The sequence below is a fragment of the Bidens hawaiensis genome, unplaced genomic scaffold (assembly GCF_021521415.1).
Source record: "Bidens hawaiensis isolate Kalapana, Puna unplaced genomic scaffold, B.hawaiensis_p1.1 tig00031097_1, whole genome shotgun sequence".
In the NCBI taxonomy this organism is placed as follows: Eukaryota; Viridiplantae; Streptophyta; class Magnoliopsida; order Asterales; family Asteraceae; genus Bidens; species Bidens hawaiensis.
The window spans coordinates 80,284-95,729 of NW_027495207.1; the positions used below are offsets into that span (position 1 = coordinate 80,284).

The 15,446-nt window shown below is 31.7% G+C and overlaps 1 protein-coding gene across 1 annotated transcript; it reads left to right on the forward strand.

Moving 5' to 3' along the window:
* Positions 1-884: 884 nt before the first annotated feature.
* On the forward strand, positions 885-9,118 carry LOC143581545 (uncharacterized). Its single transcript, XM_077064308.1, has 15 exons — positions 885-947; positions 2,989-3,162; positions 3,246-3,297; positions 3,415-3,519; positions 3,690-3,774; positions 4,429-4,483; positions 4,649-5,038; positions 5,393-5,452; positions 6,159-6,257; positions 6,349-6,459; positions 7,168-7,239; positions 7,333-7,449; positions 7,596-7,745; positions 8,506-8,610; positions 8,699-9,118. Exons 1-15 carry the CDS (start codon positions 885-887, stop codon positions 9,023-9,025), a joined length of 1,965 nt encoding a protein of 654 aa, XP_076920423.1. The 3' UTR covers positions 9,026-9,118.
* The last annotated feature ends 6,328 nt before the right edge of the window (positions 9,119-15,446 follow it).

The following is a 15,446-nucleotide window of genomic DNA, read 5'->3' on the forward strand; positions in this document are numbered from 1 at the left end:
AATATTTTAAATTAATTAAATTTACATAATATGCATTTTTGTTTGATAAAAATTAAAAATTGTGAAAATAGTAATTTTTTATGCATCATATAATTTACATGACAATATTTTCTTATATCCTCGTTTGGGTCCCACAATCTTTCCTTAAATATATATATAAACGAAACGATTAAAAGTTTTCTAGTTGCTTCTTACATTCTTTTAAGCCACCAGATGGTTTTATTTGTAAATAAAGGTTTCTCATGCATTTGATTTGAATTCACAGGTATGGGTCTCATCAAACCCAGATAACCTTTAAACGGCTATAACATCTCATTATGTTAAAAATTAATCTCACCAAATATTTAATATGAAAATCCTATAAAATAAGGATATACTAAAAATTAATATCGAATTAAAAAAAGATATTATTGATATTAAGAAACAATTTTATAGTAACAAAATAAGCGGCACCAAACCCAGATAACTTTTAAACATGTTATAACATCTCATTTATTTGTGAAACCATTTTATCATATTATTAACTTTATTATAATAAATAAAATTAAAATTTAAAAAATATACAAATATTAGAAACTAAAAGTGAAAACAACCCCGAAATACGAGAGATAAAACCTATTAAAACATAAAATACACTAACATCTAAGTTAATGTTCATGTAACTATTTTATCGTCATTTAAATGACCCTTAAGCGGTGGTAAATATTACTTTCTACTACGATCGACTTCACGCATATTACAACCTATACGATTATTGATTCACATATTATGTTTAACTATTTATTCAGTTACATCCTACAGAATAATTACATCACATATTCCAGAGTTTCACATAAACCCCTATATTCAACAAATCCAGCTCATCATCATCACCACCACCGCCGATGCACGAAGCCGATATCCACGATCTGTCCGACGACGCCGATTACGCCGCCGCGTCTCAACAAGTAAGCAAAGCAATTAACTTACACAACACGAAACCACAAGCTATTATTAACTGTAATTGATTGTATACCTACATTATTACGACCGGCGGTTATTTCTAATTAGCTTTTAGTTGAAGTTTGTTGCAGTTAGTTTCAGATCGATTTGGAAGTTAATGATGCCGATTGAGTTAGTTATTAGAGTTTTAAGCGGTGAAATTGTTGATTTCGAGTAAATTAGGGCTCGGTGATCGGTTTCCTTAACTATCATTTTACTTAAAGCGATAGGCGGTTATTTCTGATTATGTTTTAGTTGAAGTTAGTTGCAGATTGATTTGATAGTTAATGACGCCGATTAGGGCGCGTTCGGTTCACATAATGGAATGGAATTGGAATTGGAATTTGCATAGGATTTGGAATCGGAAGGAATTGGATTTGGAATCTGAACATAGAATTGGAATTTGAAGGAATTGAAATCCAATTCCATTCTTGATGTGTTCGTTTGACAATTTTTTTTTAACGAGGATAACGGCGGAAACATTTTAGTTTTTTTAGATTTTGTGTTTTTTATTTATATTTTACATTATGATTTTTTTAAAATTTTTTTTATAGGTTTTCTATTAAGACCAAAAACCCCTCAAAAAAATATTCAAAAATAATAATAAAAATTTAATAACTCAAAATATTAATAAAAAAAGAAGTAAAAAAATTAAAATGTTTTATTCATTTTTCTCGTTAAAAAAAACACTCGATAAAAGATTCTGACGAATTCACTTGAAATCCTCCACATGTTGGAAGTATTTAGAATCCCTTTATTTAAAGGAATTCCAATTCCAATTTCTTGACAACCGAACACACCAAAATGGAATTAAGATTCCAATTCCAAAGAAACGAACACGCCATGTCATGGGATTTTAATTCGAATTCCTTTGAATTCCCACGAATTCTGTGAAACGAACACGCCCTTAGAGTTTTAAGCGGTGAGGTTTTTTATTTTGTGTAATTAGGGCTCTGGTGATCACTTTTGTTAGTTTCTGGAATTTGAATAGAGTTCGTACGCTATCATATATATATATATATGTATACACACACACACACAGATATTGCAGATCGATTTGGAAGTTAATGATGTCGATTGAGTTAGTTATTAGTCTTTAATCGATGAGGTTTTTGATTTTGTTAGTTTTATGGAATTTGAATAATCATGTTTGGTGATTGTATGCAATTTTTTCTCACCTGATTGTATAAAAGTAGCGTGATCTGTATGTGCGTAACTGCGTATATCAGTATCCATAGTTATGTGTCGTGTAAGGCAGATTCTGAACAATTGCAATTGATTATCACTGCTGATGACTTTTGGATTTACTTAGAACTTTAGAAGCTATGCAGGACTGTTGATGATAGTAATTGAATAAGTAAACAAATTAGTTCATAATTTGTATTGGTTGAAAGTGATGGTTTCTTAGTTGATGAACTTAAGTTGATTTAGCAAGGAACCATGTTATAAGTTAATTTATTTTTTATAATTGACTTGATTTAAAATATGTTTGATTTGGTGAAGGATGCAATAGATTATTTTTATGTTAATAGTTGACCTAGATTGAATTTTTATTTTTCAAAAGGCAATGATATTAAATTCATAACTAAGTGATGCTTTCTTGTTTGGAATGCTTCTTAATAAATTGGATGAAGGTACTATAGGCTTAAAATAACCTCAGTTAAGATGTCATGTCATTTTATGGTTTGATTAATAAGGAACAATATACACCCATATATGCACATATGCAAGTGTGATTTGGTGGTTTAAAAATGCAACTATTGTGTAATAAGGCTAGAAAACATATCTTGTACCAATGGTGTTTGCATTAAACAAACAACTTTGATGCAATTGAGTTGCTATTTTTTCTTACCAACTACAAAACTCTGGATACAACAAATGGAATTTTAGTAATAATGGATACCAGTCTATATGTTATGTAAACTATACTGTTTTTGTTATTAAGTGACTTTTTATAGAAACACACATTGTGATACTCAACTACTACTTGTTTTATGTATATTTTAGGGTTCTTCAAACATGACTCGTAATGACAGTAGCATACGAAGCTCTTCTAGCGATTCAGAAGATGCTGAAATAGTGTACCTGAAGGATAATGTGACAATTCATCCAACTCAGTATGCTGCAGAAAGGATCAGTGGGCGTTTGAAGTTGATAAAGCAAGGTTCTTCATTACTTATGGTAATCTTCTCTTGTTTTGAAGTAATATTCCTTCTTTTTATAATACATGGTCTGCTATTTTTTTTATTGTGATGTCATATTAGACTTGGATACCTTATAAAGGCCAAAGCTCAAATGCCGGGGTGCCTGCAAGAGGTTAGCTTTATCTTTTTGTTATCTTACTTATTGTATGTAATATGTACATGCAATTATGCATACTCGCATGATTTGTTTGAAATAGTTGGATCTGATTGCCAGTGTTGCTTTATGCAGACAAGAATTTGTACACCATAAGAGCATTACCGTTTTCTGATATCCAGTCGATTCGTCGGCATACACCAACAATAGGGTGGCAGTATGTTATTGTTGTATCGTCGGGTAGGTTATTACATTCTTTTGTGATACGATTGGATCTACTGTATTCATTAATAACATCTCCAAATTTACTATGACGCAATATATTTTTGAGATTTGGTAGACGCCGTTCAATTTGAACATAATTTACATTTTCATTTGCTTATTTCACGGCTAACCGTAAGTTTGTGCAGGTCTGGCATTCCCTCCGCTCTACTTCTATAGTGGTGGAGTACGAGAGTTTCTAGCTATAATTAAGCAACATGTTCCTATTGTCAGGTTGGTTGTTTTTCTTATGTAGGCTCCTTGTGAGTTTCAGTGTGGTCTTTAGGCCTGTAAACGAAACGAACATTCAGTCAACCGCTCGTTTATTTAATATGAACACAATTTTTGGTGCATTTTGTAAAACAAATGAACATGAATACATTTATGTTAGTGAACGTTCGTTCATCGAAATTCATTTATGTTCACTCGTTTTCATTCATTTATGTTCATTTGTTTACGTTCGTTTATCTACTGTTAATTACTTTTCGGTCGAGCCCATTGTTCACATTTATTTTTTATGAACTCGTTATGTTAGTTCATATGTGTTCAGTTATGCTTGTTCATTTACGTTCATGAACCGTTCATTTATACTGTTAACGAACGAACATAAACGAACACGAGCACGATCATTTTCTTAATGAATGGACACGAGCAAAAGACCTCGTTCGATTTAATTAGTCGTGTTTGATCGTTTGTTCAATTAGATTTAAAAACTCTTACCCATTGCAAAATCTACGGTCAAATTTGTTCAAATACTGGTCAGCTGCATAACGTGCCACATCATGCATAAAGACAGCATCATGTGACGCGCACATCATGAAATCGCATGGGGTGGCTTTTCAATTTTAAACAAACCTTATTGTTTCTAATTGAGCTGTTCTATCACAGGTCTTCAGAAGATGCAAATCTGTTTCTAGTAAATAACTTTCAACATCCTCTTCAGGTACAGTTTCATTTCTGGTAGTTTTGTAGCCACTAGCCTATATGAACTGTTATAGTTATTATTATCACTACTCCTGCCGCCGCCGCTGCCACTGCTACTCTTTTATCTCTAAAACTTTGTTTTGCAGTTTCTTTTTACATATATTGTTTAAAAATGTGTTATCAGAGAACTTTATCTTCATTGGAGCTTCCAGGATCTCTTGTGAACAGAATCCCTTCATCTTCAGATTCAGTTTCTGATGGCAATTTGACTAATAAGCCTACTTCTAGTGATGGTCATTCGAGTAATACGCAACAAAACAACAAACAGAGGCAAAAAAGTCATGATCCCGCTCGAGATCTTTCAATTAATGTTTTAGAGAAATTTTCTCTTGTCACAAGGTTTGCACGAGAGACAACTTCTCAGCTTTTTCGTGATAGCCTTGTTGATGGCCACGGGCCCAATGAGAAAAGGAGGAATAATTGGGCTTCTAAAGATCATCACTCACAAGAAATGGCCTCCGATGATGAGGAAAGTGTTCCTAAGAGAGTTCCCGTACCCTCTGATCCTTTAGAGGTAAAATATGTCAAAATTCAAGAGTGATTTATAGCTATGGAAAATAGTTTAATAAGATATTTTTAAGTTAAAAATGATGGTTTTGAAGCTTAGAAATGCATGCTACATGTCTAGCACATGATGTGTGCATAAACATGGACTTCTGCTTTCAGCTTAGTAGTCCTCTTAGGCTCTTATGATGATTGACCTATCACCAAAGTAAAAACATTAATGTGTTACTTGTTCTGTTGCAAATTTGTGGTTTTAATGTTTTATCATTATCATCTATTATGAACACATGAACTCCTTTGCTCACAGATCAATTTATTTGTTCTTAACTTGTTGCTTTTCCTTTATTGATTTTGTTTTTGGCAGTTTGATAAGTTATCACTGGTATGGGGACAGCCTCGACAACATCCATTAGGGCGTCAAGAGGTAAGGCATACTTTTTGTTCATGCTCATGGAAAATCATTAAATACTGCGTCACGATTAAACATCCACAATCATTTTTCAATATAACACTTCTCTATTGAAAAGTTTGACCTTTTCCTTATTTGGACACTTTACAGGAATACTGTTAAATGGTTGTAAATATCTTTTTATTTTCCCACTTAGTTGGAAGAAGCGAATTTTGCTGTTCAAAACACTTCTTACAACAAAGAAAAGTATAATGTTTTTGATGAATGAGATTTGTATGTGTATCTATCTATACATACACCACCCTCACATATCATACAGATCACATAGCTTTTTGCAAAACATGCCACTGTAAAATAAATCAGCTTCTAGTAAAGTCATACGGGCCGTATTTTATACCACCTTAAATCGGGCTTGTGTAGGGCTGTATAACCTTTACAACATTTCGTACGGGCCGTACAGCTTCTGCAGAACACAACGCCGCCGCATAAGTCAGTTAAAGTAAAGTCATAGGGCCTGTATAACGTTTGCACACCACCTTAAAACGGGCTCATATAATACCTCTTTTATTTTCGCACGGTCTCGTATAACCTTTTCCTCATTTCCTACGAGTTGTAATTGTCATAGTGTGTCAGTGAGTCAGTGGTGTTTTTATAGTCTGTCCCATTATAAATCCCTTTATAGTACATCTAGGTCGTTGACTGCTAAGACTTTTTTATACAGTGGACAACCTTTTTGGATTCTGAAGGCCGTATTGTAGATTCAAATACTTTGAAAAAGAGAATATTCTACGGGGGAGTTGAGCATAACTTGAGGAAGGAGGTTTGTTTATTGTGGTATTATTGGTTTTTTACACTTTTTTTTTTCATTTGCATAGTAAAACTAAACCTTTCTGATGATACTTAATTTTCAGGTTTGGCCATTTTTATTGGGATATTATTCATATGATTCTACATATGCAGAGAGGCAGTATGCTTTATCAGTTAAGAAGGCAGAGTATGAAACAATAAAAAACCAATGGAAGGTATGTGAATATGCGATTAACTTTTATATAAATGTTTATGAAGCCATGAAGGAATATTATATTTTTTAGGATTAATTTAATATTTACCCTTATAAACTTGAATCTTTTCATATATGCCCAACTATAATGAATTTTTACTTAATGTCCATTCTATCCATTTCCATTATATTTGTTTAAACTGTATCTTTATTTGGAATTTGATCAACATCAATGATGAGAAAGCAAGCTAAATCGTCGTCTCTCTCTTTTGTTCCCTCGATGGCAGATGATGGAACAATCGAATCTGTATGTTCAAATCAGATAATCGAACTCGAATATGATAATAAAACCAAGTATAATTTCATGATAATCGAACCAAGTATAATCACATGATATTTGAATGAATGAAGGATAAGCAATCTAATATTTTGAGAAACTATTGTTTATAGGTAAAATAAAATGGCTAAAATGTAAAAAATGGGTAAATAAAAAAAATTTGAAGTTGAAGACGGGCATATATGAGATTGTAAAGATTTAGAAAAATAAGGGTAAATTGGCCATTTATTGAATTGTTTTAACGGATTGGGTATTTTTGTTATATTAACTATTATGTATATATGATATTTTTAGTTTTGCATGTGTGTATATATTATTTTCCAAGTTTGTAGTGGTATACTGGTATTTATGATATTGCCTCCATTTTTTGGTTTTTCCAATTTCTTCCTGCAGAGTATTTCTCCAGAACAGACGAAAAGATTTACAAAATTCAGAGAAAGGAAGGGTCTGATTGACAAAGATGTGGTATGAGTAAGACCGTAGATTAAAATATAATTTTTATTTATTCATAATGTGCATCATTTTGTTGATAGTTGAATATTTATTTATTTTTTTAAGGTAAGGACTGATCGATCACTGTCATTCTATGAGGGTGATGACAATCCGAATGTGCGCCTTATGCATGATATATTGTTGACTTACTCGTTCTACAACTTTGACCTTGGTTACTGCCAGGTAATACACTACCCTTGTCCTTTTGAATAAAATGATTCTGAAGGTTTTTTGTATTAAAATCATTCTTTAGGTGACATATAAACCGTTTCCTTTTGGATCTTTTGTTTGACTTGTTTTGAGACATAAAGATTTAATAATTTTATTAGGGAATGAGTGATTTCCTCTCTCCAATACTTTTCATCATGAAAGATGAATCTGAAGCGTTCTGGTGTTTTGTTTCGTTATTGGAACGACTTGGACCAAATTTCAACCGTGATCAGAGTGGCATGCACTCTCAACTCTTTGCACTCTCCAAGGTCCTCTCTTTCTCTCTCTCACCGTGTGTGTTTTTTGTTAGTACATGTACATTGTATGTCACATGCTCTGTTTGTCGAAACATGAAGCTAGAGGTGGCACATTCAACCCGCTTTTGGGTTAGTGGGCCAATTTGGGTAACAAATTATTGTAAAAGGTTTATCATTGTAAGACTGTAATTATTTGTATTTCACAATAATTATTCGTACAACGTTTTTAAAAGAGAAGAAGACTGTTTGTGGGTCGGTGCGACCCGATCTGTTTTTCGCAATAATTAGCAACTTTCAGTATTTTAGCAGTTTAGTCCCTTAATTTTTAGTTTTCTTTTTATTTATTTATTTATTCTTTTTTACTTACTGAAAGTGTCTTGTTGACCTGTTAAACCTGCTAAATGCTTTTGTGGAGATTTCACATACAATTATACAAATAATATCATAATAATCAAATTTAAAAGTTTTTGGCATAACCACTACAAAATATGTTATGTCTAAACTACTAAAATGTTGAAAATTTGGTTAGTTTGTTGATTTTATTCAACAATAACCATATATAAACTTGTTCAACATAAGTATTTTAATTGTTCAACAAATTAAAATGACATTCTTATCAAGTGATACATAACCAACCTCTACAAGGAACAATTTAACCTCATTTACTATGCATTATTTAACGTTTACGTGAATCATTAGGTAATTATGTTTTGGGAAATGTGGATTGATATATAATATTTCTAATATGATTTTTCTTATTTGATACTGACAGTTGGTAGAACTACTGGACAGCCCGTTACATAACTACTTTAAATCGAACGACTGCTTGAACTATTTCTTCTGTTTCCGCTGGTTGCTCATTCAATTCAAAAGGCAAGTCTATTCTTCACTTTGAAATTATGCCGTTAAAAAAATAAAAGTTGATGCTAATTATAATCGGTCATGTTAATTGTTATTAAAGGGAGTTTGAATACAAAAAAACATTAACGTTATGGGAGGTTTTATGGACTCACTATCCTAGTGAGCATCTTCATCTTTACATATGTATCGCCATCCTTAAACGATACCGGGCCAAAATAATGGGAGAGCAAATGGACTTCGATACACTTCTAAAATTCATCAACGAGTTAAGCGGTCAAATCGATCTGGATCCCGTTATTCGTGACGCCGAGGCGCTATGTGTGTGTGCTGGTGAGAACGGTGCCGCCTCGATTCCACCAGGAACACCGCCTTCGCTACCCATTGAAGATTATTCCTCCATGTCTTACCAGCAAGATGATGAGGTGTTGTGAAACATGATTCCTGTGAAGAAAGGTAAAAGGTTAAGGTTAAAAGTAAAATCCCGTCGGTAAGTATATTTTTATAATGATGCATAAATGTTTATTTTCTGCATGTTAGTTGTATTGATGAAAATTTATCTTGCTTATAATCTCAGTAAATTTACGTTTATATTTGCGTGTTATGATACGTGTTATGTTTCTTATTTTCGGAAAATATAGAAGTACTTTGTAAATAGTGACGGTAATTTTGACTTATTTACTTATAAATATGTGGAGTCCGGTATTTTTATCTTTAGTAGGTAAAATAAATGTTTAAAAGGAAACATGTCAAAGGTTGCTTACCACATAGACTTTATACCGCAACTGGTGCGTTTTTAGCCTTAAAATTGACGTTTGTGTAGTCTTGGCCCAAGCTCAAGCTAAAAATGGTACGGTTTTGGGTTTAAAAGCAACGACGTGACCATCTTTTTTTACAATGAGAATTTATACATCTAAATTTTATAGTAGAAAATTATGTTTAAATCAGTGTTTAAATAGATCTATATAAGATTTGAAAACACATTGCCATTTAGAGAAATTTGGTTGAAAAAATGGTTTTCACCAAATGATGTACATTTGTATAGTCGAGTTATTGTAGTATTAAGTGGTTTTAGGACGAAAGCTACAAGCCATCAAGACATGGCACATATAGCTAGGCAAGAAGTAAATTCGTCCGCACCATTATTACGAACAAAAATTACAGACTTGTATTAATAATAAAATAACTTAAATAATTACGCAAATTATACGATAAGTATACGACATTTTTAAATTTACAAAGCTTAATTGGGTAATAAAGCAACTCAAATAAATAATTACCATAATAACGGTGGTTGCTTTTTGATTTGTTAATTATAACATTAATGATAAGCGCCGCCATGACACAAGCGACGCCAAAGTGGGCAGCCACGGGCTGCCTATCCTGACCCTGGTGTCGAGGACGGTCTTAAAATGATGTATTCAAATTGTAGCATTTCTTATATAATGTGTTGTGATAGACAAATAAGATATTTCATTTCTTATTTGCTAGAAAATACTTAAGTAGGTGTCGTAATTTTGACTTGTTTACTTGTAAGTATGTCGTGTTGAGTATTTTTATCTTTGGATTATTAACGAATCTAATCTAACTATACTATTAAAATAAGATGATTTTTACACATGTCACTATTATAGAGTGTACATATTGGATTCCACATACACAATTCCCTTAAATACATTTTCCACCTAATTAACATTAATTAAAATGTATAACAATTTATTAAATGAATAAAAATCTCATCCGTTATTTTTCATTTAATTACCACTATAAAATTATATTAAGTTATTCATATAAATTTAGAAAGACTAATTTTTAACCTTAGTACAATTCAAAATAAAATTCTTCATTAATTTATTTTATAATCATTTAAATCAATAACAAAAGTTCAACTATATAAATCAATACAATGGCTAAAATCTTGGAAAATTATTAAATGTTGAAAATCATGGACAAATCTTTTAATTGTTTTTATGTACATGTATTTCAATTTTAATACTTTAAGTTATAATTTGATTTAAATGAATTTAAAATAAAAATCGTAAATTAAAATTATTATATAAAATAACTGAATTTACGTATTACATATAATAATTTTTATTTTTATTATAATTTTCACCCGTGTGATCTAACCTATAAAACCTCTAACAGAGGTGTTTGACATGTATATTAAAACTGTATCTGCTTATTGTAATCATTTAAATATAATTAAGTTACAAGGGTGTCTAAGGTTGTTTATCAAAATGTTTGTGAGGAAAATAGGTTGTTTTCAATAAATAGTTTCAGTTTGTTTATTTTAATTTATATATTTTAGAAAGAAATAAGTTGATAACTATTTTTGCATCTACTTATAGGAAAATATAAATAGCATGATTAAAATGAGACTCATTAGAGTAACCCGTATAACATGTTGCGGTCAATCAGTCATTTTACACATTTTCTTTAACTATAAACTTATTAAAGAGGTGCCAGTCTAGAAAGTAGCTAAACCTCACAAACAAAACACCCGAACCAAAAAAAAAAAAAAAACCCACTATGCGTCAGCATGTTGAAGTTATATCAGCCCTTCCACTCGAGGGTTGAATTTTGTTATGGTTTCTTCCACAATCGACTAGGCTGAGTTGTTTGCTGATTGAAAAACGTCATCATTTCCTGCTTTCTAAATGCAACAAGCTCCATCTCGGACTACATCAGTAGGTGAGCAAGTCATTGATGCACACATCTTCTTCCATGATTAAAGGTCGATGACATAATTCTTAATACTTTGTTAATGGTTAAAAAAATGGCAATTTTATAGCATGGTCATAGTTGTAACTTGTAACTTTAGAGATGACAATGCCGTGATGGTATAAAATTAGGAAACATTGGTGATTTTATTTAGGGAAGTGTATCGTGGTATATTTTTATTACCTACATAGTTATTTAATAAGCCTTAAAACAAGCAATATAAACTATATGGAGTGAAGTTAAAATACAAAGGAAGACAAAAATGACAAGTGTGAGAAGGATTTGTAATAACATAAACACCTCTTAAAAATAATAAAAAAATCATAACTCAAAATATAAATAATAACAAAAAAAATTTAAAAACCAAAATGTTTCCCCTGTTATTTCCGTTCAAGAAAAAAGCCGAAAAGACATAATTTTGAGAAAAAAAGACACAATGATGAAAATTAACAAAAGACACAATTATAAATAAAAAAGACACAATAGATCGCAAAATAAAACACAATGCCGAACAAAATATAACACAATGTTGAGTAATATAACACAATATCAAGAAAAAAATCACAATGTTAAGGAAAAAGACACAATTAATGATGAAAATAAACAAAAAACACATTGATAAACAAAAGAGCACAATGATCTTTTTTCCTCACATATCGTGTGTGTGTGTGTGTGCGTGTTTAGAACGAGAAAGACGAGAGAAACATTATTGTTTTTTAACTTTTCTTATTATTTTTTTTTTAATTTTGAGTTATGATTTTTTGTTAATTTTTTTTACAAATCTTTTTTGTTCTTCTCATTTTTGTTTCTCTTTGTAGAATAACCTGACATAACTATATGAACATTATAAATGATTATGTGTTAACATACTGCAAATTATGTAGTCTTAGCCTTAAAATTGACAACCGGGCAGTTTTTGTTTTAAAAATTGAGAATGACATGGTTGAGCAACCAATCAAGTGACGTCACATTATTTTCAAACTAAGAAGGGTGCGATTTTAGGCTAAAAAGCGACAATGAGCAAGCCGATCGATCTTGTTATTAAAGAGTAAAAATAACGTTTTGCTTACCATATTAAATATTAATATACTATCATTTAACCCTTTATCTAATCACGTATTTTTTAATAACTATTTATTATTTTGCCTTTTTTGCCAAATATATACTGTACTCCAATCAAATTAAAAGAGACCAAATAGAGTAGCCAGTAGCTCAAAATGTCCCTAATTGTAAGGACAAGTGATTGATTTGAAAGGGTTCGGTTTTTTTCTTTCCTATTGTCTAACAAGTCCCATACATGTCTGGGATTAGGGGCACAACTGTCAGTTACCTTAAATTTAATACCAGACAGTAAATCGCAATAGTAAATATAGATAAGATTTTGTCGAATAACACCCTCTTGTGGTAGATACATAGTTAGTTCACTTTGATAATGTCGGGAAACATATCAAAGAAAATATAAAACAAGCTATTATTTTAAAACGTATTATGGATTTATGATTATAGATAACCGACCCATTTATGGCCGTAAAGTCGCTAAAAAGTATAATTATATGCTAAATTTTGAATGTCATTTGGCGATCATGAATTTTTTGAAAAGAAAAGTGCATGGTCAAATTTCTTTTATAGTAGATTATTAAAAATACTAGTACTATGATTTTGTCAAGGATAAGCATAATCAAATGTAAACAAGTTTCACAACTAGTTACAGTTGGTCAGTGATATTTAAAATTTGAATCTTATAGTCTCATATTTAAAACCTGACTTATTAAGGTTTTATTAAGTAATTTTATATATATATGCTTATAGAACACAAGATGAATTTTAAGAGACGCTAACACTGATTTTTATAATATATAGGAGATGCGAGAATACATAAGAACAATAGATATGAGAAAGAACACTCAATTAGCTTAACAATCTTTTCTATCCTATTTTCTCAATCTCCTGCGGCTTATATTCTAGATGGCTTTTCCTTCACGACACAAGAAACATGCTCTCTTAATGAGCTCCTTGAACGGACTGCTAACTTAGGCCCTTGGTGAACTAACATGGTTCATAACATTTTTTCACAATGGTAAGTTTTCTCCTTCATGGTTGACGAGGAGGTAAAATGATACGTTTTAATATTTAATATTATGTATATTAATTGTTTTTACATATCAAACACGATTACTTTGATATATTTTATGATTGCAGGTGTTTGGTGCTTAAACAAGCTAATACATAGCGCAAATATGCGTTATGAAAGCTTTGGATGGAAACCGAAGGAACGAGAGTGCAATACATTGAAGAAGTACAAAAGCATATGCAAATCACTGTTGGTGTACCATATGCTAGAATCAGCGTACGACAGAAAGTTGGAGTCTAGCTTTGTCAGAGTTAGCGAATGCTATGGTAAATTTGGCGTACGATACGCTAAGACCGACCTAATGCGAAAAATTCCGAAAAAATCACTATAAAAGCCATATGTTTTAAGGTTTCGAGGGACACCTTCTTCCAACCGTTTTTGGGGTTGCTAAAGGCGATTTTGGACCTCTCCAATCATGTTTCCTTCAATCGAATCAAGATTTGAAGCTGCTATCTCAACGATTCAAGGCTAAACCTCGCATAAACACTTCAGGTGTAGGGTTTTGTATGAATTGATTATTTTGTGAATTCTATCCATGTGTTTGGATTGAGTTTTGATTAAGCTTTCGTTTAATTGAACTTTTGTGTTTACTTTGATTAATTAAACAGTTGTTTCTATGAGATTTTCATTTATCATCAATTATATGGTTTGTGTTCATCAACAATTAGGATTAAGTTCTTATCGTCATTGAACAATTTACCATTAATCATTGATAAGTGATAGGTTTTATATCAACGAACTGATAATTATATAGACTGTGTTAAGTTATGTCAATTCGTCGGATTAGGTTATGTGAATCACTGAAACCAAATTATAGTGTCTTGTAATTATTTATCAATCTTAATTGAAGAGTCATGTCTATGTTATTATCCAAATGATAGAAGTTACAATTATTCAGTTCATTGCATTACCTAAACTTGAACTGTTGTCACTTTTTTCTCAAAATCGTTTTACAACAAAAAGTAATCGTGTTTTCATTAAAAAAACCAATTTTTAAACTGCTTGACATCGTTTTTCTACCATAATAAAATCAAATAATAAACAACGAACTTGATTGACCCTTTCCACTGATTTGTTGTGGATTTAGCACATTACTTGCCATTGCTAGTAAAGATAATTTATAAATATTTTTGATTGACCTTTCGACATCGATCAATGGTGACTCTGAAATTTTGAGTGAGTTAGGCCTAGAGCATTCTAAATCAGTATGGACGGTTGGCATCCCTTCACAATTAGAAAGCCCACTTGAGTATTAGGGTAGTTCAAAACCTTGTTCAAGAAAGAAAACTTCACATCGGTTTTCAAAAGAATGAAAACTTAAACAAATCATCAAACCCGAAAGTAAATAAAAGAAAAAGAAAACTAGTTAAAAGTAGCTAAGTAAGCAACTTTATATTTTTAGTAAAAAGACGAGTAAAATTAAATATGAAATAATTGGTTAATAAATATGAAACTTTAATATATTTATTAATAAAATATATTGAGATAGTGAAGAAACACTAAGTGAACCTACAGGCAGATTATAGATAATCTGGGGGTTAAGTAATGTTTCCCACGAGAATGAGGTCTAGCAGAGAAGGTTGTTCTTCAGGGGACCTGCAAAACAGACACCGTAAGCTCGTCACTGAGAAGGGGGGGGGGGTTCCTCCTTGTGACCACCCTCCGGCGTGAGAATCAGACTAGATTGCTCTGAATATAAGTGTATATTAAGAGATTGCTAGATAAGATTGAGATATCAGATGATGTCCTTACCATTCCAAGGTGTTGGAGTATTTATAGCCGAAGGTAGGTTTCCAAGCAGGTACAGCCGGCTGAATAGTATTCCTGTTCTACCAACAGTGGACGTACGCACAGGCCATGCTGGTTGGTGGATAGGTTACGGCCAACAGTAATAAGGTCGGCTGTATACTGTTCCTTTACTGCCGGCTACGCACTGTTCCACCAACTGTAGGCTGTGCACGTCCCCTCGTAAGGGTTGGTGAGTAGGCAGCGGCTAATAG